We start from the raw sequence: 26,992 nt of genomic DNA on the forward strand, positions 1-26,992 counted from the left end.
TGAGTTTCTCGCGTCTCAGCATACAAGTACAACAAGCACAGAGGAAAACGAGGCAAACCCTCCCATGTTCAGCCTACTCATCCTTTAATGCATCCCAGGCAACATAGCCCCATGCTGGGAGTTTCAGTGTGTCCCTCACCAACCACACCATGAGCCTTTGCCGATGGGAATCTAGACTTATCCCAACATTTCCCTTTTGGCGCTCAAGTATTTGTGTGCCTTCACTTGGGAAATCCTAGTCATTCAGCTAGTAGCATAAGCCAGGTTCAAGGATTTTGGGAGATGATGGTCAAAAGAAGAAAAAGCACAAGCAGTCTGTGACATACTATACAGAAATCTAGGGGGTAAATCCAATAGAATTCACACTGGTGTAGAATTTAAATTCCCAATATTGATGTAGTGAAATAAAGATAAACTGTAAACGGTGTTCAGACCTTCAGGTCATATTATTTTTGCGTTCTGTCACAAACATGCTACGCAAAGGCCTCTCCTCAGGACAATGCCCTCAGTCAAACAGTTGCACAGCTTGATTGTGCTTGTGCCTCCTTCCTTCCAGACTTCAGAGAAGTTCCAGAGGATCAACCAGATGGTAAGCAGCAGTGACTGGTCTCTGAAAAGAGGACTGGAGAGCAACAGCGCTCCCAAGCCCCTCAAGAGACTGCGCTTCGACACGGACGGCCAAGACGAGGCTGACGGAAGGTAATGCATCTGCACAGGCATCTGCCTTCCACATTCGTGTGGACACAGTCCTGCTCCGTCAAAGCCATCATCGCCTCTTTACAAGTGACTGTACACGCCAGGTCATGTTCCAGAATTCGCAGGATGAATGAAATAGGTCAGAACTAGATCGGTTAATCCAACACTCTGCCATTAAGTTGGGCTTCAATTTTTCTAAAGAACTCCAGCATCTACACAAGAATAATATGATGAGAAATAAAGCCTGATATTTTTTATGAGGGTTAGTCGAACTGCTGTCGACAACTTTGACAGTTTATTACAAACTAATTACATGGCTTACTGTAACAAAAAAGGTTTCAAATGAAAGCATAAATATCAACGTTTCTACCAGTTACCTTACAATCCTTCGCCATCTGTGGAGGAGAAAACAAAACTTTAGTAAAATAATTGGCATTTATACTTGTCAACAACATTTTGACTAACCCTGCATAACTATAGCTAGTGTATGATCTACCCAGATTCCTTATTTCATTCACAATGGCAATTACTTTGTTCAGCATCTCGGCATCCAAAGCAACAGCTTGTAGCAGGTTCCACACTCTGCCATCACTAGATGTAAATGTGCTGGATAGGAAAGTTCATAATAGAGTTGGAAAAGAGGCTCTGCAACAAGTCATCATGTCCTGTGCAACAAACTTGCAGTGAATGTTTTTGTGACTTTCTTCCTGGTTTGTTTTTCTTTTACAGCAAATCAGCTGGAGAGTCCAAGTTCCAACAGAAGCTTGCTGAAATGAGTGTGTTCTTTTTTTCTGTTTTGGAAATTTTATTTTTGTATTATTAGATGAGAGAGATAAGTGAAGGGTTTAAGCAGAATACCACCATCCTTAAACCATAGAGCAGACCCAATTATGACTAGTGCTCCTCTCAGGTTGAGATTATTCTTTCACTGAAAACCTTTCATGTAAATCAGTCCACTATCTTTGTTTTAAATCACTTAGTATTACTCATCAACTGAATTTTAATTGAGTGCCTGTGCCTGCCTTTTGTGTTGCATACAAGTTGAGGAAAACGAGCAATGCAGATTAAAAGGCTGATGTTTATATTTGTTGTAAAATTGGGTAGGACTAACAAATAGCATCACACAATCCTCATAAAAAATGTACTCAGTTAATGCCATCTCTAGCAGCAAAGCACATATGCTGGTAAAAAGTCTTGTTCATCCTACAATGTGATCAGTTTTCAGAATCACGAATCAGGTAAAGGTCTGCTGTACAGAACTTCCTCCACTTCCCCCCAAAACAATCTGTTTCAGGTTTGGAGAACAAGACAAATATTAGTCAAAAGAGTGACCAATAGATCTAGTGTAGCATGTTGCTGTTGCCAAAGTGGTTTTAGAAAAAATGAATACACGTACTGTATGTACTCGGGACTGGTAATACTCCATGTACCATTTTTCCTAGAAGTGGTCACTTTATATATTCTGCAGAAAGTATTTTGTTTTCTAGTTGTAGCCAATTATACTGGAATCATATCTATTAACTTGTCACCTGTTCAATTCAACTATAGCAGAGGCTATAAAAAAGTTGTAAATGATCGCTTAAATGTCAACACTTTATTTCTAGGCATTTTAAAAGTCCACTGTTTATGCAGTTAGTTTTCTTTGTGCTTATATTGAATTACACAGCTGTAGGATATTCACAAACTTAATTTGATGTGACCAGTCTGTGAAAACTTTTAAGTACCCAAAGAACCCAAATTTCATAAAATATCAAAACTGAACAGTGCTTGCTTCCAGTATTTGTTTCTAAAGCATTTTTACACTCATCGGCCAAAATATTACTACTCATCTGATTTGCTCAGTAGTGACAGAAATTGTCTATTGTCTTGATATTAAAAATCCAGGCATTTTAGAGAGCTAGTCCTTCTCCCTGTGTAGACCAGATGGTTGTTTTTAAATCTGTTGATCTGAAGTTGGATGTGTTTTGTCTGCAGCTTCCACTAGGACCAGGATGCAAGAACAGAAGCTAAAAGATGCGGCTGTAGACTCTTTGAAAGAGGAGAAGCACTGAGACTGTCACCACCTCAGGAGATCCCTTTGCCCCATTTTTACACAAAACAGAAACTCCATTTAAAAAAAAAACTTTTTTGTACATTTGAACTGTGTAATAATTCTGGTGATTTTTAAAAAAAAATTAGACTTGCTTTTTTATTATTTTAAATGCATTTCTGCTTGGGCAGAAATTTGAGGGGTTATTTTTTAATTTATAGTATATTGTGTGGCTTTTGTTCCCCCAATTGTTTGCATTTTTTTTTCTTGAAGGTTTTGATGATCTTACTGACAGTTGTGTGTGTAGAACCTTATAGAGTAGATTCTGAAAGCATTTTAATTTTTTAAATTATTGTACTGTAATTATAAGCCATTTTCTTCCTGTGCTTGAAAACACATGGACCACATTGTACACAAACTCAGTCAGTCTTTTGTGAACATAAGAATTTGACACTAGTAAACATTAACCAAAATGTGACTCTTGCTATACAGGGCTATACCAGTTGATCTTAAATTTTGTTCCTTTTTTATCCTGCACAACCCATAACTACTGTAGGACAAGTGTACAATTTACAGTTTGACTGCAGTTTGAATATTTACTAATTTATTTTTCTATGATAATTTATTAAGCTCAGGTAGAGAGCCAGACTGTGCCAGGAGTGTTCTCTCGCATCTGATATAAAACAGTCTTGACATCCGTACTTCGTTATTTACTGTCCCTGCAGCTAGATGCAAGACTTTGCAGTAATTAAACTGAATGGTATTAGTCTAAGCAATGATATATTACAAGCCTTATTGTAGTCAGCAAAGGATGAGAAATTTGAAAATTTTGAAAAACCAATTAATACCTTGATCACAGAGTATGTATACATTTGTAATGAGGTCATCCATCTCACCTATGGGTCCTTTCTCCTACTTTCCGAAAAAATCTCTTAATCTAGACTAATAAAGAAAATAAACCCAGTTAAGTAAATGAGATCTGAATGAAAATCAAAACAGCCCATACCTCTTTAAGACCAAGTTTGAAGACCCCCTATATAAAGCAGGATTAAGATGCTGCTTTCATGAGGAGGAAAACAGGAATGGAACTTTCCCCTGACATTTTAATTCCCCTTTTCCACAAAACTTTTGAAATTACCTGTCTGGTTTATTGTGGAAATAGACTCATTTCTACAATAATAAATTGTAATCTGTGGTCATTTGTTACAAGTGGGGTTAAATTTATATGTGACAATTGTTTGAGTCAATGAGACACCTTTTGTATAAGTTTTCCTTTAAGGTACAGGAATAAAAAGGAGTTATGTAAATCTGCTACTAAAAAATGCCTGTTTTGTGTCTTGATGATGATACAATACTAAGCATCAACTACTAAATAACTGGTTAGATATAGAGAACTTGAGATTTTAACATTTCTGAAGACAAGACAAAGGCTTGTGATGTGTCCATAGTACTAGTTAAATAAGAAGTTATTCTGAATATCATGTTCTGTACATGAAAGCAGTTATTCAAACATCCAGCTGTGACTTTACACACTGGATCAGTAGGATGATTTTCAGTCAGACTGTACCAATATTGTTTAATATTTCTGAGTTATAAAGAGCTTCAAAAATTGGTTGAGCTTTTAACACAGGGGTGTGTAATTGCCAATAATTGTGCAACTGTGTTTAATGTTCACCTTTCTATTTAAAATAAGTTTTATTTTCTTAATTAGAATGTTTCTTAATATAAGCCACTCACCAAGACCTTTATGATCAATAGATATTGATAGAAAGTTTTCCTGTATGTAAATCTATTTATTGGTCCTAAAATATAAACCTATTTTTGATGGCATGTCAGTTTCTTGCTAGTAAACCTGGGGCCATAAGATTGATTATGTATCAACATAACGGTTTAAATGACATTCAAAATATTCCTATGAAAATGTACAATCTAATGTGAGAAAATGAACGAAATGTAGAATTTAACCATCTCTGTATGCATCAGGGGTCAAGGAGTAGATGATGTGGGTCATAGTTTAAATCTTTTTAGTCCAGCAGTAGGGGACTTACTGTGATCTAAAATATCCTTTAAAATACAATGCCCTCATCAACATTGCAGTATGACTTCTGGCCACATGCTTCAGTTCAACAGGTTGTGCAACAATGCAAGCAAGCAAGGTGTGCAGCACTTCACTGCAACTTAAGCATACTGGCACATGGGATGAGCTTATGTTGGGTGTCCCTTTAATTGTGATGGAGGATTGAAATGGTGAACTGACCGCAGATATTTTGTAGAAGAAAAATATTAATGTGAACAGTTATAACTCTTGCTAATCCAGCTAAATGAGTTGTAAGAAACACAAATGGGGGAAAAAACACTTTAATTGACTCGGGATGCTCTGTAAGTCATTGCAGTCATTAAAAGTCATTGCAGTTTCAGAAGAGTCGAGTACACCCACATCCCAATGAGCAGGTTAAAGCTAACAAATCAGATTGTCAGCCCAACACCAAAGTATTTTTAAAGTGAGACACCCACAGCAGGAGAGTTTCTGTGGCTTTTCTAAATTTACACTTGTCTTGAGCAAAAATACCGTGCAGTGTTACTAACCAATGTAATGCATATGAAAGAAAAGGTTAGGGACTGGAGCACAAATTGATTCAAGTCTGGAAATGCAAAGGTTATTTTTGAACTACACCTTTTTTAAAAATGTCTGTTGACTACATGTATGTATAGGGACAGTTAGAAATTGATAAAATCCCATTATGTCACAACACAAACTTATTTCCATGTGAGCCTTGGTACAGATTTCCCATCTTTTACATCACACAATTGATCCCCCTCTGTGGGAGGAACACCTGATTCTTTCCAGCTGTTCTTTGCCATTGCAGGTCATAGGTGTGGATAACCCTGAAAACAGCCACATGGATGCAAAATGATTTAAATTAAGTCCAAAATCACAATTTATAATTTCAGTCCATTGTAGATTCTACTTATGGTATACCTCAAGTCTTATAATGAACAAATGACACAGTAATTAAAAGATACAATTGCTTTTTTTAATCCTTTCAGTTTCAAAACAAAAAAGAACATGCTTAATTGTAAACAAGACTATAACTCCCTTTGACCAGTATGTACTTGGTTTTACTGTAAATGTAACACCTTCTTCTAACATTAACATATAAACATTGCATCAAGTAACAATCTGAAATCTTCCTGTACGTACAAATACCAGTGTTCTATATTAAATATATATTAAATAAGTACACAAACAAACTCTCTTTAATAATGTCAGTGCTTACTTACCAAGTTAGTCCCTACAATCTAAAAAGCTTTGATAGAAGCCTGTGCTCACACATGGTTCATATTAACCAACTCTTGTATTTCTCCCATTCTGCATCTACAGTATGTACTGTAAAGAGAGTTGTAACAATATACCAGTTTTTCACATTGCACTGCCACCTGGGCTCTTGACTTTCCCAGACACAGCACTCCAAGTTCCACCACCTTACCAGGAGATTCTAAACATTAATAACCACCCTTCAGGCATGGATTGAAGAACTGTTAAACGAACCAAAAAAACTTCACCTGCATGAGTACAGTCCTTGGCCTTATAACTGGTAATGTTTCACAGCACAGTCTGTTCTTCTAGCAAAAGCAGGTTGTCTCTGAATAGCCAATAACAATGCCTTTGATACAGGTCAGGTGCTGCCAATGACTGTACAGTGAATAACCCAAACTACAGAGTGAAACTAAGGATAGGGATGTAGTGATGTTGGCATTTAAACTTGACTATATGGCATTCTGTGACCTTGTAGAATGTTTAGGGATTACTGAACCTTTTTTTTGTAATACCCAGACCAACAGTTCTTGTGTAAGACTACTGCTTTAAACAAATTCTATTTCTACTGAGTACGGCATTATTCTTAAAAAGTTTAGGTTTAAACTAAGCAAACGTTTTCAAGATCAAAAGCATACATATTGGCCAACTTAAAGAGGCACAATACAGCAGAGCACATACCTTGACAGCCTCCACCTGTTTAACTACTGTATGTCTACACAATAAATATGGGCAGCACAAGTGCTTCAGATTCTTAAAGTTATAGGCATCCAACATTATGCTTATAACTTTATGCATGCACATTTCAATATAAAAGAAAACCATTTCATATTTCTATCTTTTTCCACTTGATACCCATTTGCCCTTTGAGGGATACGTACTTGGCCATGACTGCTAACCATCTCTTCCAGCCCTAACAAACTTGTTCATCACCGTTGTACAGTCTGGAATAAGCTGCTCACGTGGGAACAATTGCTCGGTATGCAGACTCTTTTGGAGGAGTTCTTTAAGGATACAACTCATACATACATGCCTTTTCATGATTTTCATCTTGTATTACATTACAAGGAGACGAAAAACAAGGGAATCATGTAAGCTCCCTTTTTCTAATGACATTTTTTGTCATAATGTCTGAAACACACAACTGAGGAATGTGAGTATGATGAAAAGGGTTTTGTGTTATTGCTCCCTCTGGCAGTGAAGACTGGTTTCAGTTCAGCCCTTGAGAGCACAGTGATTCTTTGGTGTTGCGTGTCTGCTCACCGCTCCCAGATACATCTCTCTCTCTCCTACTCGGCACTGCACCCTTAGGCTTGGCGTGCTCAGTTCTTGAATGCGCCGTACCTGCTGGCTTTGCTGATGAAGTTCTTCAGCAGGTCATGGTCCATGTCAGCAAAGGCTTGTGTCTGAGTCACCGCAGTCATGTGATTGACACAGAACTTGAAGCAAAACTCTTCAAGGTCCTACAAATGAAGAATTTCCGTTTGAGGAATATTTTCCCGAAGATTGATCACAGTTTTTCACTACAGTATCCAAAGGCAACAAGTTGAATAGGGAACGCTGCTTATCTCCCGCTAACACAACAGAACATTGCAAAGATATCAGCTGCAGCTTATTGCACCAGGAAAGGCAAAACAACTGAATGTGTTTCACAGCAGCTCTGATGATAAAATGACCTGCCAACATTCCTAGTGCTTTTTTTTAATCTCTCAAGCTGCCTGTAAAGTTGCAGTTATTGTTGCTAAACCAGACTTCCTTAATTGAATCTCTGGCATCCGATGACAGGGGAAACAAGTCGTATGTTATTTTTTGAAGTATGCAGTCTTTCAAAAGATTCTTATTGCTTTACCTCCACTCTAAGGAAGGCATAGTCACTTTTTGAATAACAAACATGTGTCAGTAGCATTGAAACAACTAGGAGGAATAATTGTGCATTTGCATTTCAAAATGCCCTATTTAAATTGCATTTGTGTTAAAGAGCAAAAGACCTCTGAGGGCAATTAACACATCAGAGTGCAGGTTTTTCTTTATAAAGAGGTTAATTGCTGTCACTTGTCCCATTAATCAATTTGATTTACCGAAACAAACAATTTAAATAAGCAGATAGTATATTAGAAGCTGGCATCCCAATAGCTAAGAACACAAACAGAACAAGGCACACTCAAAAAGAATAGAATCAGAGGAAGGGTGAAAGGTGCTTGTAAAATAAAAAGAAAACTTTAGGACCTGTACCTGACTGGAAACATCTCTACCAAAAACAGAACTTTATTCTAAAATACCTTGCTTCTTTGAGCAAAATGTAGTCAATTGCAAGCATGGTTATATTGATCAGATTTAAAATTTAGGACTGGATAATATATTTATATGGAAAAAACATTAAAACTTAAAGCCTCCTTCAAAAATTATCAAGCAGATGAGTAAGGAATGGTCCACCTAACATTGACGCAGTGCATGGATACTCTAAAAAATACTCCTTTCAAAGTGGTAAGAAATTGGTTTACAAAAAGAGAATTGCTGCTGTTCTTCCAGACGTGTAACAAATAGCCCATGAGGACAGTTAGCAAAGAACTTCAAAAGATCAGTTTCTGTGATAACTCCAGCAAACCCACATGGTGAAGCAGAAACAATGAATTCAGCAGGAGGTAAAGGACAACCAAATTCTGTCATGAAAATATACAAATATTCACCATTTTCTAAGGGTGGAGACCGACCGACTATTATCCTAAAACTCTCCACTGAAAAGTACCACGGTGATCTAACAGCTTTCTTATTATGCACATTTTGCGTGTAAATGACACCTTGTTTCAGTCTTGTCCATTACTCCAGGCCTTTACTGTCCCCATATAATGGGCAGGGGAGCTCACTCACAGAGCAGGATCTGGAAGTTTCTATAATCAAGTCATCAAAGCAAGCTGTGCACTGTACCACCACTGTGTGGAGTAAGGATGCCAGGGAACTGCAGGTGTAAAAGGGGGTTTTCTGTTGGTTTGAAGTCAGAGGAGCCCCCAGGGTAAGTGTTGGTTTCGGGGGGGGGGGTGGGGGTGTACGGCTGGAGAGAAGTCACCCTACCCGGGCCTCATACTTGACGGCAGCGGAGAGCAGCGCGATAGCGTTCTCCTCGGAGATCCCCCGCTTGATGGTCTCCTGACACAGCCGCTTCAGCCGGGTCTCCCGATAGTACGTAGCCAAGTCTAGCAGCCCTAGAGAAACGACAAAACAGATCTTTAAATCAGAGTTCCCAAGTTCCAGTCTGTTTAAAAAAAATCAATAAAAGGCCATTTCAACAGACAAGCATTAGAACCTGCTTGACAGCCACTAAAGCATAACCATCTTAGGATGTAAATACAAAGCAAAGGTCTCACATATTGAGGGTCTAATAGCCTAAATTGGTTTATGCTAATAATATGGTCCTTAAGGACTGCTTATAATTTTTTCCAGTGTCCAAACTAAGTTGTACAGATGCCAATAAGAGAAGACTGAACAAGTGTAGTAAGTGTAAGTGTAAGTAACTTGTAAAATCTTGTTAAAAACTGTAAATGTTTTAATCAAAAAACCTCAGTCAATACAGAATTAAACTTCTGTGTTGTTCCGCCTAGAAAATAACTTACATTAAGAAAGCCTAATATGGTCTCTTGGCAATAAAGGGATTCTAATCAACACATTATGGCCCAGGGTATCCGCTTCAACAATATGACTGGGCAGGTTATTCCATATTCCCACAGCTCACTGAGTAAAGAAGTGCCTCCTGTTCTTAGTTTTAAAACACTTTCACATAATTTTGACTTGTGCCTTCTGGTTCGTGTTTAACTGTTAATTCTGAAGTATCATTGCCATTAGCCACACTAAAACCATAAAGTTTTCCTGATAACACCGGATCTGTCTTTATCGCTGTCTGACACTGACACCAGTGAGAAGTGGCCAATTGTTTCCCGGTACATTTCTGCCACTTTAAATGAATATAAGCCAATACCTTGGTTTCCTTCAAGTCACGGCAGGATGAGATCCTCAGGTCAATTGGGCTAAACAGACTGGATGGCCTCCTTTCATTTGCAACCTTTCTTATGTCCATTATTAATTTTTGCTTGCTTATTGTATCTAAAGAGACTTACACTCTCTTTAAACACCACAAAAAGGAAGCAAGCCACAACAATTTCACAAACATATGCTTTTTAATAACTGTAGTCTACTTGCCAAAACATTTCTGTATCCATTTATTGAAGTGAAATGAAATGAAAGGATGCTGCTGTGTATATTCCTCTATATACACTTTTTTTTAAAAAAATTAAAATGTGTACAGTATTTGGCAGCCGTGCTGAGAGGAAAAGGAATTTGGCTGCAGCCCGTTCCTTGCACGGAATATTTAGTCGCAGGTGCCATGTTAGGTCACTCTGGCATTTTGCATGGGGAAAATAAATAAAGGAAACTGCCTACTGCACATTTACGTAGGGTAATCCTACAGCTGATCCTTTTCAAACAACTGTAACCCAAAAAAAACATGCACTGTGGAAAAATGAAATTGGTACACATGTAAATATACCATGGGGAAATGCCTTTACAACAGAAAGCACTGCACTGACTTAAAGTGATGTTTATTTTCTGTTCACACCCTTGCATGCATTCTGTGACAGACAGCAGTGATGTTAGCACCCTCTGGTGTTTCCCCACATTGGCCATGAGTATGCAATTTTCACTTGACCATTTGTACTTATATAGATAATAATAGATAGATAGTAAAAAGGGCCAATATTCAAATTCATTTATGTACAACATATATATGAAAAATACTGAAAGTGATCTCACTATCAAGAGTTTGTCTATAAGACAGTTTTGCAGATGAACCAGCAACCTCAGCCTTCACTGTTGCTTTACTTACTGGACCGCATACTTGCTGCATTACGAACAGCCTTCACATAAATACAACACCACCAAGCACAACTGACGCAGAAGCCGACACTTATTAAACCATCACACAGCACAAGAAAAAAAACAGCACGAGCAGTTTGTAAATTGTTGTCCAGAAAGTAAGGTTTAAATCTGATGGCATTAGCTGCAGTCTAAAACGCAATTTATATAGAAATGGGCAGATTAAAAGGATAATATGGGACATTTCTTGTGTCTTATAAAAGCTACGCAAGTAATACAAGTCATGTTTATATATCTGGCGGCATTAAGATGCAATAAACTGCCCGTTCAAATAGTCACAGTTTTAATGCTGCCAGGCACATATTTTATATCTGTTGACTGAAGATGACTTAGCCAGCGTCTTTCCTCTCTTCTGTCATTGACATGACCAGAGAGACGGCTCCTAATAATCTTAGTTGATGTTGCATGGTGCTAGCAGGACATTCATCAAAACATGATATGGAACACAAGCTTGGGATTGATAACACAACCTGACACACAAGATAGCTACTTATTTAAGAGGCACAGAACTGCCTTGTGCACCCAGACTCAGCTGTTACATTCTGGAGTCTCGTGTAGACATGGCAGGAGTCTGTAGTCTTCCCCCACATGGTAACAGGCTCCTTACCGATGGCATCCTCAGGAGCCAGGTTGATGGAGTCTGTGTAGAGATACTCCAGGAAGGCCCTGTACACCAGGTAGGAGAATTGGTGGATCTCGATGGACTCCTCATCCGTCTCATTGAGCAGCACTCGGAAATGCTCACACCTGAGGCAGAGCCAGCAAAGTGGGGTTACAGAAGTGGAAACCTAGGAGCTGACTGGAACAAACTTTATACAGGAAAGGAATAAGCAATTTTTTCAAACAAGCCAGGAGAATTTATACTGTGTTTAAACTAGCTACAACATTGGTATCATTTTTTAAATTATGATTTTACACAACACCTTTCACGTGTCTCTTACTCAGACAACTGAGTCATTAAAAATGCACACAAACAATTGAGATCATGAGGACAATGGTATTACACACTAGACGCACCTTCAATGCCCATGAGAAGGTCTGTTATGTCTTCCTAGAATATAAAATAGACAGCACATGTAGAAGTTTTGGAGTTCTGCCTTTGAAACTTCTCACTGTGGCCGTATCTGCATGTGTATTCCAATATTTCTCTTTCTCAAGACTTTCGGGATTCTAAAATCTCCAAAAGCTTTGCAAAGAAAAAAACGCATGGTAAAATAACCTGTGTGATCAATTATTTGAGCAAACAGGCCCGCTGTTACTACCAACAAAGAAAATAAAGAATCAAGTTTAAAAGCCTCCAAGGTGGCCGGGGCACTACATAAGATGTTTTGAGACAAAATTATTTCGCTCTGTCAGGAGGATGTAGCAACAAACAGCCTGCCATCTCCGGGAGGAGCCTGAGGGGAAACAGGATCCCAGCAGCCACTTCCTGTCTGTAATTCCCAGGAGAAATGACCTGAAGCAAGCAGCAGGCAGCTCTTGTCAAAAAGTCATATACGTGCAAGACTGCCGTTTCAGGCATGACTACACATGTCATGTTTGAGAATACTCAGTTTTTCCTTCAATTTCTGGAACTGTGTGAAATTATTTTTATCAAGTGGGAAAAGATAGTGTACTTAAGAACATATTAGGATAGTGCTGCAATAGTATTTTAAATATTTTGTTATGTTCTGAATAGTCCAGAGTAAAATACCTTGTGAAGTGTGAATTGTGTATCTGTGACCATCAAGTATTTCAATGCATACAACATTACAGATATGAGTATTTCATCCTGCGTTTTGTCTAGTGTGAATTTATTGGACATATTATTCATGGTAGACAGTATACTGTCAAACTCAACCTCTGTACCTGATTTTGAGCAGAGCTTTGTGAACATGAATGCATTTTCCATCCACCACAAACTTAAGGTCTGAAATTTCGGGGCTGTCAAACTCTTTCTTCAGAGACTGTGCTACGGTCAAGTAGTCGTCTCCCTCTGCAACACACAAGACGAGCAGAGTGTCAGACAACACAACAATAAAAAAGCAGGAAACTACCACTGAAAGCTGTAAAAGATAAGCAATGTCCCCTGATAAACAAATCACTTTGTTGGGTACAGAATGATTTCCTGATTTTATCAGGATGAGTGAGAAGTGAGGAAGGATTTCAAATAGATCAAAGAAATATTGTGTCAGTTTCACTAGCATCATTTTTAACCAAACAACCTAGAGATGCTCAGTACTACTGTAATTGTACTGAATTCAATATATTTGTCTTACTTTAATAATGAAGTATTACGATCCCCATAAGAGGCACTGCAAATTATACCATTAGTGTTAAATTCCTTATCCTGGTTTGACATTTGACATCTCCATCCAAAGTTTCTTCTTTATTTTTGGGAGAAACTAAAGGGGTTGTACAACACACATACAAAGATTGTATCCAAGGTTGAAATCAATTCCAGTTTTTTGTTCGATTATGCACAGATTTCACAAGAGTGTCATATGGAGTGCTATTAGGAACCTAACAATAACTTTAAACATGATTTACACAAAGGAGTTGTGTTTCAACTAAGTGCATAAACAGACTGGGAAAATCACGCAAGTTAGAACCTGGAAGCACTGGAGCATCCATCTCAAACAATGTTTTATTTAAAAACACGCCACTGTAAATGTGGAATGGGACTCTTTACCTAGCAAAGCAATACAGAAAATAATAACAAGAATAAAACAGACGCCTGAAGTCATCAAAGACGAGACAAAGGAGCAGGAAAGGTGGCCGTACCCACAGCCAGGAGGTGCCAGGTGACAGCAGGCGTGGCGAAGCAAGCGAAGACGTCGTCGGTGCTGGTGAAGTGTGTGAGGTGTGGGCTGGCGATGGCCTGCCCGCGGCACTGGCCCCACATCAGCACCTGCCCACTCTGCGTTTTGGCGGCCGAGGTGTGGGTGGAATGGCAGGCCGCTATTTCCACCATCCTGAGCGTGGAGAGACAGGAAAGGCACAGTCAAACCACGGCCTGGGACGAGTTACTGTCTAAGTGTGTTTGGAGCAGGGATATGAATGGTCACAACTAGAAAAGAAACAACAAAAAAGTACACATGTACATATACAATCTGAGAGCCATGTCCAGCTTTTATGTGCGGACATTCACATAACATTAATGGGACAGAGAATGACATTTTTCCTGTTGCATGAGCTAATAACACAGTAAACCATCACATTCAGACATGATAAAGCTGCAAAAATGAGGCAGAAACTTATCTTTACTTTTACTTTTCAGAAATAAGTACTGCAAATTCAGCTGATGCATACTACAATAATTAAGCTATTATTAACTATTAATTAATAAGCTATAATCGTATTACCTTGATATAATAAAAAATCCTATTTTTATTTTCATTTTGACTACCTGTCACTATTCACTATGCCATCATAAGGTCAATAATCACTTTAATGTCCTGAAACCTAAATCAACTCTCAATTAAATTGGCCTGGCCACACAATTAGCTCTATCAAACCATGTCCCACCAAACGTAATAATTAGTGAAATCTACCCAATTAAAAATGACTTATTATTACCAATGAAACCCACCGTAAAACGAACATTCATCATTACTACTGTTATTTACTCCAGACTCTTCCAATTGTTTTGGAGGAGAACATGCAAGGAATGAAATGAATCAAAACAGAATTTTGAAAAGTATATAAAAACTTTGCTCATAAGGATCTCCTACAGCTCATTTTCAAACTTCCAGTAGTTTGGGTAACACTGGCCCTCCATTGACTTCCACTTCAAGACTGCTATTTACAATGAAAGAAAAATATGCATTTTAGGTACACAATGACAAATACCAGATTTCCCCTGTATGTCTTTCAACTTGGAACTGTTTTGCCTCATTCAGTTCAGTGCCTCAACTGAACCTGAGCCGTCAAAGTTTCCGGTTAAGCTTAACTGTAGATTTTGCACAGTGTGCACTTCACTGTTCACAAGCTAAAAAACTGAATTATTCAGTGCAGTGATGTAGTAGCAAGTGCAGTCAAACGGTGATGCAGCAGTAACTCTTAAATCACAGCAGAAACAAGTGTGTTTACCGTTCTTTGTCCATATTAATCAGTGTTGGACTGGCTTGGTTACTCTTGTTCCCAGTGCCCAGCTGCCCATATGAGTTGGCACCCCAGGCATAGACAAAGCCTTCATCAGTCAGTGCCAAGGTGTGTGCATATCCACAGACAATCTACAGAGAGAATAATGCTGACTATATGTACTGTATTCGCGTGGAGAAGCAAACCATCCTGACTGTAATCATAACAGTGCTTTAAAATTTTTGTTTTCAATGTTTATGAACAACTCTATAAGAATTTGTATAAGCAGTTCTTACACCTGCAGAAAGTTACATCAGACACAATTTCAGCTGAACTAAATAATTTTATATTTTTCAATATTAAAAGACTGTTTTTACTGCCTTCTCAGATCTTCTGAACTTCAACCCAGCAACCATTTACCTGGACAATGTTAATTCCTTGCAGTGCCGCTATCCGACAGGGTGTCTGTTGGTTCCCATTGTTGCCCAGCCCAAGCTGTCCATTGCAGTTGTAACCCCAGCCGTAGGCCTACAAATTCAGAGAAATGGCATTAATGGCTGTATAACACAAAATGGTTCTGGTCCACGAGGTGGTGCAGGAGGGAGAGGGTTTGATTCCACTATGTGGTACGCTGGTCAGTTGTACTGTAAATGAGAGACTGAAGGAAGACTGTGAGACTCTGACAGATAACAGAAACAAGTATTCCTATGTATCACAATATAGGTCACAGACAGTTAGATGTCAAGTCAGAAAAGATGACCAAATACGGGCCCTATCCCCTTACCCGTCTAAGACATCCGGCCTCTGCAGAAATTCAGATGGAGAATAAATGTATATAAGCTTACAACTGTATTCTCTATTCTTGTGTTCTGTAGCTATCATGCTGCATTGTCTGCAAAAATTGTCTGGGTTGTAATTGTTCCAAGTAAAGTTTGGGTGTTGGAAGCCAGTTAACATGCTTCTACCACGGGTGCAGTGAATAAAGTTGAAGATTTTTTCATATTCCTGTGTCCCTAGAGCTATATTCCCCACTACAGGCCAGAGCTCAGCTGAAGACCTAAGGCACATGTTACAACCTTTGCAACACCACTCTTAACATTTAAGGAACAAAGCTATTATTGTGCTACTATTTAACCCACCTGGTCAGAATAAATGAACACACACATAAATCACTCAGACTGTAGCAAACAAGCTTTACGACACACCATCAACCTATACGGGACAGGAAGTTGGTATGGCCATCATGAGAGAAACACAGTAATGCTCCATGTCCTATATCATACAACTGTCACATGTAGGCAAGTTAACAAGTCAGAGCACACCTCTCCATTGTCCAGCACAGCCATGGAACAGAGCTGTCCACAGGCGATATTCACCACCACCTTGTTCTGCAGACAGCTGCTCACTCGGCGTGGCGTAGGCTGGTTCGCTGTGGACCCAGAGCCCACCTGGCCAGAGTTATTGTAGCCCCATGCATAGACCTGCAGAAACCAGCGGACATTTTGGCTCCGTGAAGCAATGAATCTATAACTTTTATAATTCCCACTATATAAAGGCGGTGTATAAAAATTCAAACTGGTTGAGCGACAGGTTGAGTCAGTAAACCCATTTAGATGCCTTATGGCCAGAAGGCATGATTATTAAGCAAAGGAAAAGTGATTTTCTGATTTTTCCCTTTTCAGATGTTGAAACTTCTCACATGTTGAATCCACAGCTAGGGACACAACTACTGTAAGCTGATTTACTGTCAAGAGAGCTTGCAGTCAATGTCCACCAATTCAATTAAACTGATTATATTAGGTAGGAGGTATAGAAAAAGTAATTTACAAAGTCCTGTTAAGAAACTGAAAGTCAAATGTCAATAAACATCCTACTGCCAATTGACTCAGCAATCTCCAGCAGTTCCTACCTCCCCCTCAGAGGTCAGGGCGATGGTGTGATGAGAGCCACAGGCGACCTCTGTCACCTTCTTGTTGAGAAGGTTGGTGGAGACTTGGGCAGGAGTCAGGCCCTGGTTCGTAGTGCCATTTCCCAGCTGGCTGTATCCATTGTGTCCCCAAGCAAATACATCCCCATCTGCACAGCATACAGTACAAAGACAATGAACATACTGTACTGTAACTGACATACTACTCCATGCCATTAGGAGAACTAATTCCAGCACAAACAGGCATATAGTTCCCAATCTAACTGATACAAACAGCTCCTCTTCTATTCTTCAAAGCTGAGCTACACAACAATCTACAGACATAATCTATAATGATGATTTCACAGATTGCATGCTTATAATGATTTTAAACACATTTATATTGTTTCCCTAATGATCCTACATGACATCTCAACCTTAGTAGAAATGGCTGGTGTCAACATAATGTTCTATTTATTGTACCAGACCATTCTCTTACCTAGTAACCAAAACAGACAAATTAATCAAACAAGTATTACTATCTTAATGAAGAATCTCGGCCACATAAAGTTTCAGAATTCAAAACCTGTAACCCGATTATGGTAATGATTTTCAATGAGACAACGTGGGAAACGTAATAACCTGAAAAATGACAAATAGTATACAAGTTACAGTAATACAGAAATGGAGACTTTCTATTACATTTCCCAGTATTAAAGCTGGGAATATCACTCTCAGTTAGCACAGATGACTAAGTTGAAAACCTCAGTGTCCGGACAGCTGCTGTTTCAATTAATTTACTGATGACTAATCTGACCATGAAGAAAAGAGGAACCACACACCCTAAGCACTTCTGCTCCACTAGTCAGGGATCTGACTTCATGACTTAAAAGAACAGAGAACTTCTCCCTGAAGTTAAAGCACAACAAATGAAGTCTGTTCATTAGCACACCTTACACATATAGGAAGTAACTTTATTCTCTCTGGCACTGTGTCCAATTATGAATTATAAATCTATAAGATACATATTAAAAATTATTTTTCTCAAGTCTGGCAAGATATACTTATAAATGTTTTCTAATTAAATAATAAAATATGGATGTAAAAAACTAACTTTTAAGAACAAATTGATTTTAAACATTTAACAATTTTTGCTCATGTCTGTTAACAATGCAATGAAGAAAAATACAAAAGTGGAACACTCACAATTAACAATGTGAGTAGAATTGTTTTACATTAAAAAGCTTAGAACGTGCCCCAGCGGTTATCTTCCCAGAATCCCTGCTCACCCAAAATACAGTGCTGGAATTAGTTTTATGCTATTTCTCTATTTCCGCTTGCTGTGAAATATACTGTAGAACTTAATAATTTTAGGTGACAAAGATCCTGAATAATTTCAAACACTCACCAAACTAGTAAATAATTCAAAGAGCAATACCATCTTTAAAAAAGCATACTAATCTTTTTATTGTAATGCATTTCTTTAGAATGTTTTTAACATAAAATATTCATAATATCTGAATTTATATTATTTTTAAAGCCAATATACCACCTACAGTTAATGACATATAATAAAAAGTCAATAATTCCTTGGAATTAACAGAAAAGTATGTGTTATGATGGAGTTAATGTTATAACTGCTGTTTTTTGAGCAGTTAAGCAATACTTAATCTTGTTGGAAAAAAAAGATCAAACAACAAAAAAACTTCCTATAACTGTAACATTAACTTTCATTTTGATAGTGTTTCTGGGTATTTACCAATGGGAAGAGATGTGCTGGGCTGCACAGTGGCTCAGTGGTTAGCACTGCTGCCTCATAGTTCTGGGGCTCTTTAATTAATTCAGGACCCTGGGTGCTATCTGCGTGGAGTTTGTACGTTTTCCCAATGTTCACATTTTCGCCAGGTACTCTGGTTTCCTGCCGCACTCCATAGACATACTGGTAGGTTAACTGGCTTATGACATATGGCACATGGCGTGTGTGCCCTACAATGGACTGGCATCCCATCCAAGGTTTATCCTTGCCCCCATTGCTTGTTGGGATAGGCTCCTGCTCCCCTATGACCCTGAATTGGATGAAGCGGTTAGAAAATGAAAAGAGAAGGTGTGCTCGACTGACTCGACAGTGTAAGAGGCTTAGCTAATTGGCTTAGTAACATCTAGTGCACTGACTACAATGCCAGCCACTCTAACGAATAATGTTTTGTGGTCTTATTATAATTTTAAATAGAGATCAATCAAAACTGAACACCCCTGAAGACCCCACGACACAAACGAAGCAAAAGCTGATGGACATGGAGAATAAACCACACTATACAGTACGTGTGATACTGTTACAGTGTTTTTTTGGGGAAATTTCACACTGCAGTTGTACCCCCATCCCACCCTTTCATATTCAGAACCATGCATGAGCAGCTCTAACATACTATGTCTGGCACAGCATCATGCACAAAAAGCTGCAGATACAAACAATTTGGAAGCCTAACCTTGTGACTCATTCACAATCTGATATAAATAGACGAACGGAACAAATGCAGCGATACAAATGCAGAACACTGCTATTCTCTACAGCTATAGGAACTGTTCAATTCTATTATATTTGAATGTGCCAGACAGTAAATGTATTTCCACACAAACAGAAGGTTTGTGTACAATAAGTATATTTTAACTCAATAAATATGTATGTATACGGGCAATCGCGTACATCTTCCTTCAACAAATTAATCAATTTCATAATTTTTTAAACTATGTTATCTGCATAGCATCCATTTAGCAAGAAAGCCATCAAAATTAGTGGATGTGATGTTATTAAGCATGATTATGGATATGGAAAAAGTCTATGAGATTGCAGGGCGGGTGGGAATTCTAGTGGCAAATTTTGATCACCAAAAAACATTTGTGTGCCGCAGACTGAAATCTACTGCTCTGTTTCCTCACCTGCTGTGGCAATGACCACATGAGGTCCTGTTCCATAACTCAGGGACACTATCTTCTTCCCACACAGAGCCTCTATGCGTCTGGGTTCGATGGTACTCTGAATATCACCAAGTCCCAGACAGCCACTGCAGTTGGTCCCAAGGGCGAAAACCTGCCAAAATTGAAAATGGAAACTCATACTGAGCAAACATAACTCAAAAAATGAACCTGGAAGAAATAAACAGATTCACCATATATGTTTCTCTTTTTATCTCACCTCTTTAAATTAATTAATTAATACATCTAGTGCCAAGAAAACCATTTGTCAACTCCCATAGGCTGGTCCCTATTCTTGTACTGTATATTTTAAACTTAAAAGGTAATAAGATCTTCATGAAAGTAAAATTAAAGATGACAATAACCTGATTCAATGTACAGTACAGCCTAAAGACTTAAACTATATGTTAATTATTTAACAAAAAATGATCAACAGTAAACATCCTCAGGTAAATATAAGATTCAATAATAAGTGGCACCTCTCTGAGCAGCAATGACTTCAATTAGACATTTCGTGCCAGAGTGCATCAGTCTCTTGCATTAGCCTTCATGAATTTTTGCCCATCCTTCCTTACAGAAGCAATACAGGTCCATGACATTTCTGGGTTTCCTTGTATTAAAGAGCTCACTTCAGATCCTGCCATACCACTTCACTGAGGTTTAGGTCTTTTTATAAACCGACTTGGCCAATCCAACCTGTGAAATTTCTTCTCCTTCAGCCGCTCTGTTGTAGATCGATTGATTGTTCAGGAATATTGTCTTGCCGAATGATCAGATCAGCTTAGCTTCAGCTGACGAATGGATGGCTTGACATTCGCCTCGAAATTTGAAGGAACAACGCTAAATTCCTGGATATCCTACAATGAAAACTATTCTTGTTCTTTCATACCTGAAAACTGAGGTATGAAAATTTCCTGAATAAATTTTCAGGTTGCTCCTGGAAGGATGACACATCTTTGGTAAAGTCTTGAATATGTTTGATTTATAGACTATCTGATAGTGGACGGATGGAGCCCCAGATGTTTAGAGATGGTTTTATTACCCTCTGCAGACTGATTAGCACCAAATACCCTTTTTCTGAGGACTTCTGAGATGTATTTTGATTGTGGCATGATATATTTCCACTAACCTGCACAGTAAAGACCAATTTCACATAGGTAGTATGGTAGGAAAGTGCTGCCCAAATGAAGTCCATGTTTACTCAATTTTTTTAACCACCTGATTCTAATTACCCCCTTTATTTTGCTAAGTAGGGATTTGTTTATTATTCCACATTCACTGTTTTATTATTTTCCACTCCATACATCATTGCATCTCAAAATTATTGAACTGGTAAATATAAAGTATTTTACTTAAGAAAAATGTTTCAATTAAATTAGGATATCATGGTAAGAAACCACAATTCCCATTACTATATTGGGGTTCACAAACATTGTCTCACAACATAGGGCTGTAGCTATACAACCCCTGCAACTGCCTGTCAAAACTAGCACACAAAATTATGCATTTCATTTCACACTCAGCCTAAAGCAGAAATGGCAGAATTAGAGAAAATGGCACACCAGGAGATATCAGTTGCTCAACCACTGTGAGTTCAATTTGCCCTATCTTGGTGGCGCTCAGCCATTTATACATTACACGTTGAGAGTTCTCAACCAGTCAGCTAGGGGCAAAGTCTAGATAAAATCCTAAATAAATCTGAACTGAGTAGCAATCTTCAAAAAAGGCACAAGTGCTTAATTGGTTAAATATGACTTTGTCCCCCTTAAGATGAACAAACCAACATGATAAAGTGACAGTGCAGAAAAGGGAAGCCGCATAGTACAAGCAAACACTTAAGATGCACAAACAATCATCCTTAGTTAAACTAGCAATCTTCAAGCTATACAAAACATCCTACATTACAAGGAGAGGTTCTTACCAAATTAAATGTATGTACAACTTTACAGTAATACCACAGTTTCGCCATCAGAGACTAATTAGCATAAATTGAAGACTTTTGTCTAAAGTATTCCAGTTCACTTCAGTCACTGATATAAATCTCTGTTGCCTGGTTTTTATGTTCAATAAATAAAGTTTATGGTTTAGTTTTAAAATGAGCTTGAATAGATATGCCAAAGTACTTATCAGCTGTGAAGTAAGGTAAATTGAGTAAATGTTTTACTATTTTCCCCGAAATTATTAGTTGAAAATACAATCAAACCAACATTCTGTTGGTCCAGTCTGTCTGGCCTGAAACTCTCCTCTAGATAAAAAAGTGTTTGCAGTGGAATTACCGGCCTAAATATAGAAGCTCTCTATCTGCTTAGCCTCACTGTGAAACTCCATGCCAGGTACTGCTGGAGAGGCTCTACCCACCCAGTGCTCTGAACTGAAAACACAGCTGTTCTCTTTGGTGTTCTTAAAACCTGCCCCTGCTTACTATGGGGACATTTCTTCTTTCCTCTTGGATCACAACACAAAAGCACGTGGGGTTGGGTGTGGAACTTAAAAATATTACATCTGTTATAAATAAATATGTGGGTTCAATTCCTATTCGTTTGATTTACAGTAAATCGAGAGACAGGTGTGTAAAATGTATTATTTTGTTATTTGTTCAGTCAACACCTTTGTTACTTTAGGCCACAAGACCTTTAACCCCAGAAGCATAAGGGAAGACATTTATTATATCACAGGAGAAAACCTCCATGTGGCATTACTGTCTCACTATCGATTATTACTGTCTTACTTGCTATCTTACTATAGTCCACATGCTCACCTCATCATTGACGGTAACATACAGAGCCTCGTTCCCAGCACTGCCGTATACACAGGCCTGTCGAATCAGACGCAGCTCCTCAGGGGGAAGAAGAGCAAACACTGGCCACTTCCCCACATCCAGCATGATCAGGAAACTTTGACACGGGGCTGTATCACCTGAGGCAAAGCACACACAGCAGAAAAGGTATAAGATAAGACTGCCTGCTCAATGTGCCCATTGTACTCCAATGTATTTCTGTTGGAGTTAAATTCAGGCCTAGATGATTTTAAACACAAATTAATTATTCTAGTTATATGAATTGCTGCATCTGTAAAGCTCTTTCAATCCCAAAGGATCCCAAAGTGCTTGACAAATTGATGGAGACCCCTTTCAACCAACACTTAAGTAAGGTATCCACTTCAGTGACAATGTCAACTGATCTTTAAACACTTTTGTTTAACATCTTATCCAAAGGATGGTACCTCCAACATACACCATAATGTTCCTTGATACCACACTAGAGCATTGGTTTCAAAATTTCATTTAGTTTGTGATGCAGACAGGAGAGTGCCAGCTTACAGACTATCAACTTCATCAACCTTTCCTTGGAGATCTCCCATCCCAAAACTGACCAGCCCAACTATGTGTAGCTTCTAATATATGACCAAATTAGACTACACAGTGGTAATTCTGCTGTCAAACTCTCCAGTGAGAGTGAAGTTACTGACAAACTGCCACAATGTAGAGAGCTACTTTCAAATCTTTCAAATCTTCTTAGCCTTTAAAATCAGATGACAAGGTGGTAATAATTGTAAGCAAATTTCCCAAATGATGTAACAAGCTTCATCCAGACCTGATGGTGGCCTATGCAAGTTCTAAAAGATTAAAAGGATTCAACTGCTGTGGAAAGGGAGTGCTTTATTTGTTCACCTCGTATATACACATCTATCTGTGTGAGCTTTTATTTTTAAAGGCAAAAACAACCCAAAATGTGCAAGTCCCAGATCTTTTTTTGATTGTTCTAATAAAAGAAGTCACCTGCACTTTTCTATTACTCCAGTTCTTACTCCTGTTGTTATATGTACATGTTCTATGAATGGTGGGAGCAGTGGTTAGGTTCCTGGACTCATAACTGGAATGTTGTACCTTTGAGCAACATACTTCATCCTAATTGCTCCTGGCAGTGCCAGAAACGGATGCAAATGTAAGTCACCTTAGAAACTAATGTAGATTGACTAAAGTCTGAATGGTGTGAGTAGATATTTATACAGTGCCTTGAAAAAGTATTCAGCCCCCATCATTTTTCACATCTTGTTACTGCAGGTTCTGAATTTCGAATAGTACGATATTTTGGCACTGATCCACAAAGTCTTGAGCACCATATTCTGTCAAAACAAAATAAATGTTCCAAAACCTTTTCACAATTTACTAAAATAACTGCTAGCTCAAATGTGCACAGGTGCAATTCATTACCTCAAAAGCCACACAATGTGTTGATTTGTTGACTCCACCTGTGTAAGAAATTAGTGAATCTCCCACTGTCAATTCTTTTGTAAATATAAATATCACTCTCTGTGAGGAACTACTGCATGGTACAGCCTTTCCAAATAAAAAAAGATTTAAATTGAAGACAAAAGTGCATTCCAAACAACTCAGAGATATGATTATAGAGAGGCACAAATCTGGAGAATGGTACAAGACTATTGCCAAGACTTTGAGCATCCCTCAGTGCAGTCCATTGTACAGAAGTGGAAGAAGCATTAAACTATAGCCACACTGCCTAGATCAGGCCATCTCCCTAAACTTAGCCTCCAGACAATAAGGGGGCTTATCAGAAAAGCTACTGCAAGGCCAACTGTGACACTGAATGAGCTCAGTAGCTGTGATGGAAGATAAAGTACAAACCGTAGCTCAACATTCCATCGGTCCAAGATGTTCTACAAAAAGGGCCTTTATGGGAGGGTTACAAGTAAGAAGCCCTAGTTGGAAAAAAAACATATCCTTGCCCACAAAGAGTTTGCAAAACACCATGTAGAAGATACTCCAGAAAGTCTTATGGTCCGATGAGACTAAAATGGAACTTTTTGGCCTGAATGCTAAGTAGTATGTATGGCATCAATCAAACACTGCACACTAACCAGGTAACATCCTTTCCACCGTGAAGTCTGGCGGTGGTAGCATCATGTTATGGAGATGCTTTTAAGCGGCAGGGACTGGCAATCTTGTCAGGATCGACGGGAAGATGAATGGTGCACATTACAGACAAATCCTGGACAAAAACCTGCTACCCTTGGCCAAAATGTTCAAACTAGGGAGGGAATGTATCTTTCAACAGGACTATGATCCAAAGCACATTGTAAGAGCAACACTGGAGTGGAAACAGATGTCCCTGAGTGGCCCACTTAGAGACCTTAATCCCACCAAAAATATGTGGCAAAACGTCGAACTTGCTGTCCATGGCTGCTCCCTAAATAACCTGACCTAGCTTGAACAATTTTGCAAGGAGAAATAGGAACATATTGCTCCATCTCGGTGTGCGAAGTTTTAAATAGAGACTTATCCAAAATAGCTGCTAGAGGTTGTTCAACTATGTATTGACCAAGGGGGGTGAATACTTATTAAATTATGATATTTCAGGTTTTTATTTTTAATTGATTTACTATCATCTTTGTTTTGGGGGTGGAGACTCTGTGAACGTGTGATTAAAAAAATAAAATTCCAGCCTATGAGATTCTTAGGTTTTTTAAAATGGAAACTAACTGTAACAAACTGTAGCATTAGTCTTGAACCCCCTTAAACAGCAATCTTGGGTTTATTCGAGAATGGGAGGGGGTCTTTTCCGTTATACTGCACGTATATGTCAAACAGGCAAAAGAATGAACCAAGCGCACCGTATCACATATGGCGAAACAAGATCACCCAATAAACCTAGATATCCCAAACTGTATTTTAGGCCTGCTGCATTGTTGAATGTGTTTGTGGAAACAGAAAATAAAATAGCTGACTATTACTATTAGTATCACTAGAGAGAAAAGTCAAATAGAAAATACTAGCTTGCTACAAATTGTGAAAAAAAAAACACTACTACTGCTTAATTCATCACTGTGCACAATAAACATCAATCATTGTACGTCTAAACTAAAAGCAAACTTTAACTGGTCTCTGTTAAAATATCTTTGAAAAAAGGGGAACTAACAAGCAAAAAAACTAGCTTGACACGATAAAGATGTTCACTTTCGTTACTCTGTGTTTAAGGCGCAACAATAACTCGGTTTATCTCGCAGTCTTTATTCTGAGACCGCTGAAGTACTGCAAAGAATGAACATTTCTTTCAATGCGTCCTGTATGTTCTCTAAACCTAACCACGTAGTGTTGACATTACATTACAAATTAAGGATTGCGTAAGTCAATAATATTGCATTGTACTAATCACCAGAATCACACACAAAAAAGAAAAAAAACTTACCATGAATGATATCAGTTAAAAGTTGACAGAGCTCTATATTCTTTCCATGCAACGACTTGGTATTGCATTCCGAGTCCCTGCATTTTATTTATTTTTTAAACGAAACCAGAGTCTTGTAAAATACAGCAAGAATTCTCCCTCCTTAAATTTTCATATTGTGCGACAATAGGTTTCCTGGCCCTTACAGACCGACGAAGGATCATCGAGCTCATGGATTCATCGAGAGAATAGGATTTCCTCTCAGCCGTGGTTAGCAGCCTGACTCAGGCTGTCTAGATTTACAAGCGCAGACAATGTGTTTTTTTTTTTAGCGTAGCGGCTAGAGGAGTGGTTAAGTCTAGGTGATTTATATGGTGTGTACAAATGCCGGAAAGGTAGTACTGATGTTTTACCGTTGAGCTAGGCAATTCACCCACTTTGCTACAAAAAAGCCCAGCTGTAAAAAAATATAAAAATGCATAAACAAATGCATAAAAGCGTCAGGTAATTAATCATAACGTTTCCTATTGCTGTCTCGTATTTTTGTTTCCAGCAATTCCTACGCATGGACTGTATTGCTTTTATTTTCGCATCATGGCGTGCAACAGACAATGACATAGTAATTTTCTTTTTATTTCTTATTTTCAGGTTAACACCATCACGATCTCAATTAAAAATGTGTGCCAAATAATAAATAATAATAATACAAAAGCTATTACAAGAACGATATCGACACGTGAACTTTGCAAGACCAAAGAGAAAAAAAAACGTATTTGGGGTACAGGATAGTTTCTGTATCTCCTCAAAATCCAGGATGCTTATATCAAGATTTAGGACATATTGAGCTATGACTTATGTTAAGATATTTGATGCCATTTTGAAAAGTTCTAACTGAAAGCTTT

The 26,992-nt window shown here is 38.3% G+C and overlaps 2 protein-coding genes across 5 annotated transcripts in view; one reads left to right on the forward strand and one right to left on the reverse strand.

The window, feature by feature from the left end:
* rb1 (retinoblastoma 1) overlaps positions 1-4,047 on the forward strand; it is a 92,418-nt gene extending 88,371 nt beyond the window's left edge. The window contains exons 25-27 of one of the 2 annotated variants that reach the window (XM_088639551.1): positions 557-699; positions 1,426-1,472; positions 2,671-4,047. In XM_088639551.1, the coding sequence (XP_088495677.1) occupies positions 557-699; positions 1,426-1,472; positions 2,671-2,747 (267 nt within the window). In that variant the 3' untranslated portion in view covers positions 2,748-4,047. Of the gene's footprint in view, positions 1-525; positions 700-1,425; positions 1,473-2,670 lie in introns of both variants that reach the window. The other variant, XM_088639552.1, reaches the window with a different exon arrangement.
* rcbtb2 (regulator of chromosome condensation (RCC1) and BTB (POZ) domain containing protein 2) lies at positions 698-26,386 on the reverse strand. 3 transcript variants are annotated; one of them, XM_088639554.1, is made up of 13 exons: positions 26,112-26,384; positions 22,664-22,821; positions 19,870-20,020; positions 16,936-17,102; positions 16,349-16,507; positions 15,447-15,554; positions 15,036-15,178; positions 13,728-13,918; positions 12,813-12,939; positions 11,572-11,711; positions 9,111-9,241; positions 7,386-7,504; positions 698-1,091 (listed from the first exon to the last, which is right to left on the reverse strand). In XM_088639554.1, exons 2-13 carry the CDS (start codon positions 22,787-22,789, stop codon positions 1,070-1,072), a joined length of 1,584 nt encoding a protein of 527 aa, XP_088495680.1. In that variant the 5' UTR covers positions 22,790-22,821; positions 26,112-26,384; the 3' UTR covers positions 698-1,069. The 3 variants fall into 3 exon arrangements, with proteins under 3 accessions (XP_088495680.1, XP_088495679.1, XP_088495682.1); XM_088639553.1 differs by lacking the exon at positions 698-1,091 and having other exon boundaries at positions 5,739-7,504; positions 26,112-26,383; XM_088639556.1 differs by lacking the exons at positions 698-1,091; positions 7,386-7,504; positions 9,111-9,241; positions 11,572-11,711 and adding an exon at positions 12,027-12,420 and having other exon boundaries at positions 26,112-26,386.
* Between the last annotated feature and the right edge of the window lie 606 nt (positions 26,387-26,992).

Source organism: Lepisosteus platostomus, chromosome 7, assembly GCF_059453375.1.
Source record: "Lepisosteus platostomus isolate fLepPlt1 chromosome 7, fLepPlt1.hap1, whole genome shotgun sequence".
Taxonomy (NCBI): Eukaryota; Metazoa; Chordata; class Actinopteri; order Semionotiformes; family Lepisosteidae; genus Lepisosteus; species Lepisosteus platostomus.

Excerpts from the sequence above, each read along its gene's own strand:
- rcbtb2 (XM_088639554.1), bottom strand. The coding sequence starts at position 22,789 with ATGCTGGATGTGGGGAAGTGGCCAGTGTTTGCTCTTCTTCCCCCTGAG. Across the intron at positions 15,179-15,446 it reads AAGGAATTAACATTGTCCAG|ATTGTCTGTGGATATGCACA; the intron begins GTAAATGGTTGC and ends TTCTCTCTGTAG. Across the intron at positions 11,712-12,812 it reads AAAGCTCTGCTCAAAATCAG|GTGTGAGCATTTCCGAGTGC; the intron begins GTACAGAGGTTG and ends GCTCTGCCTCAG.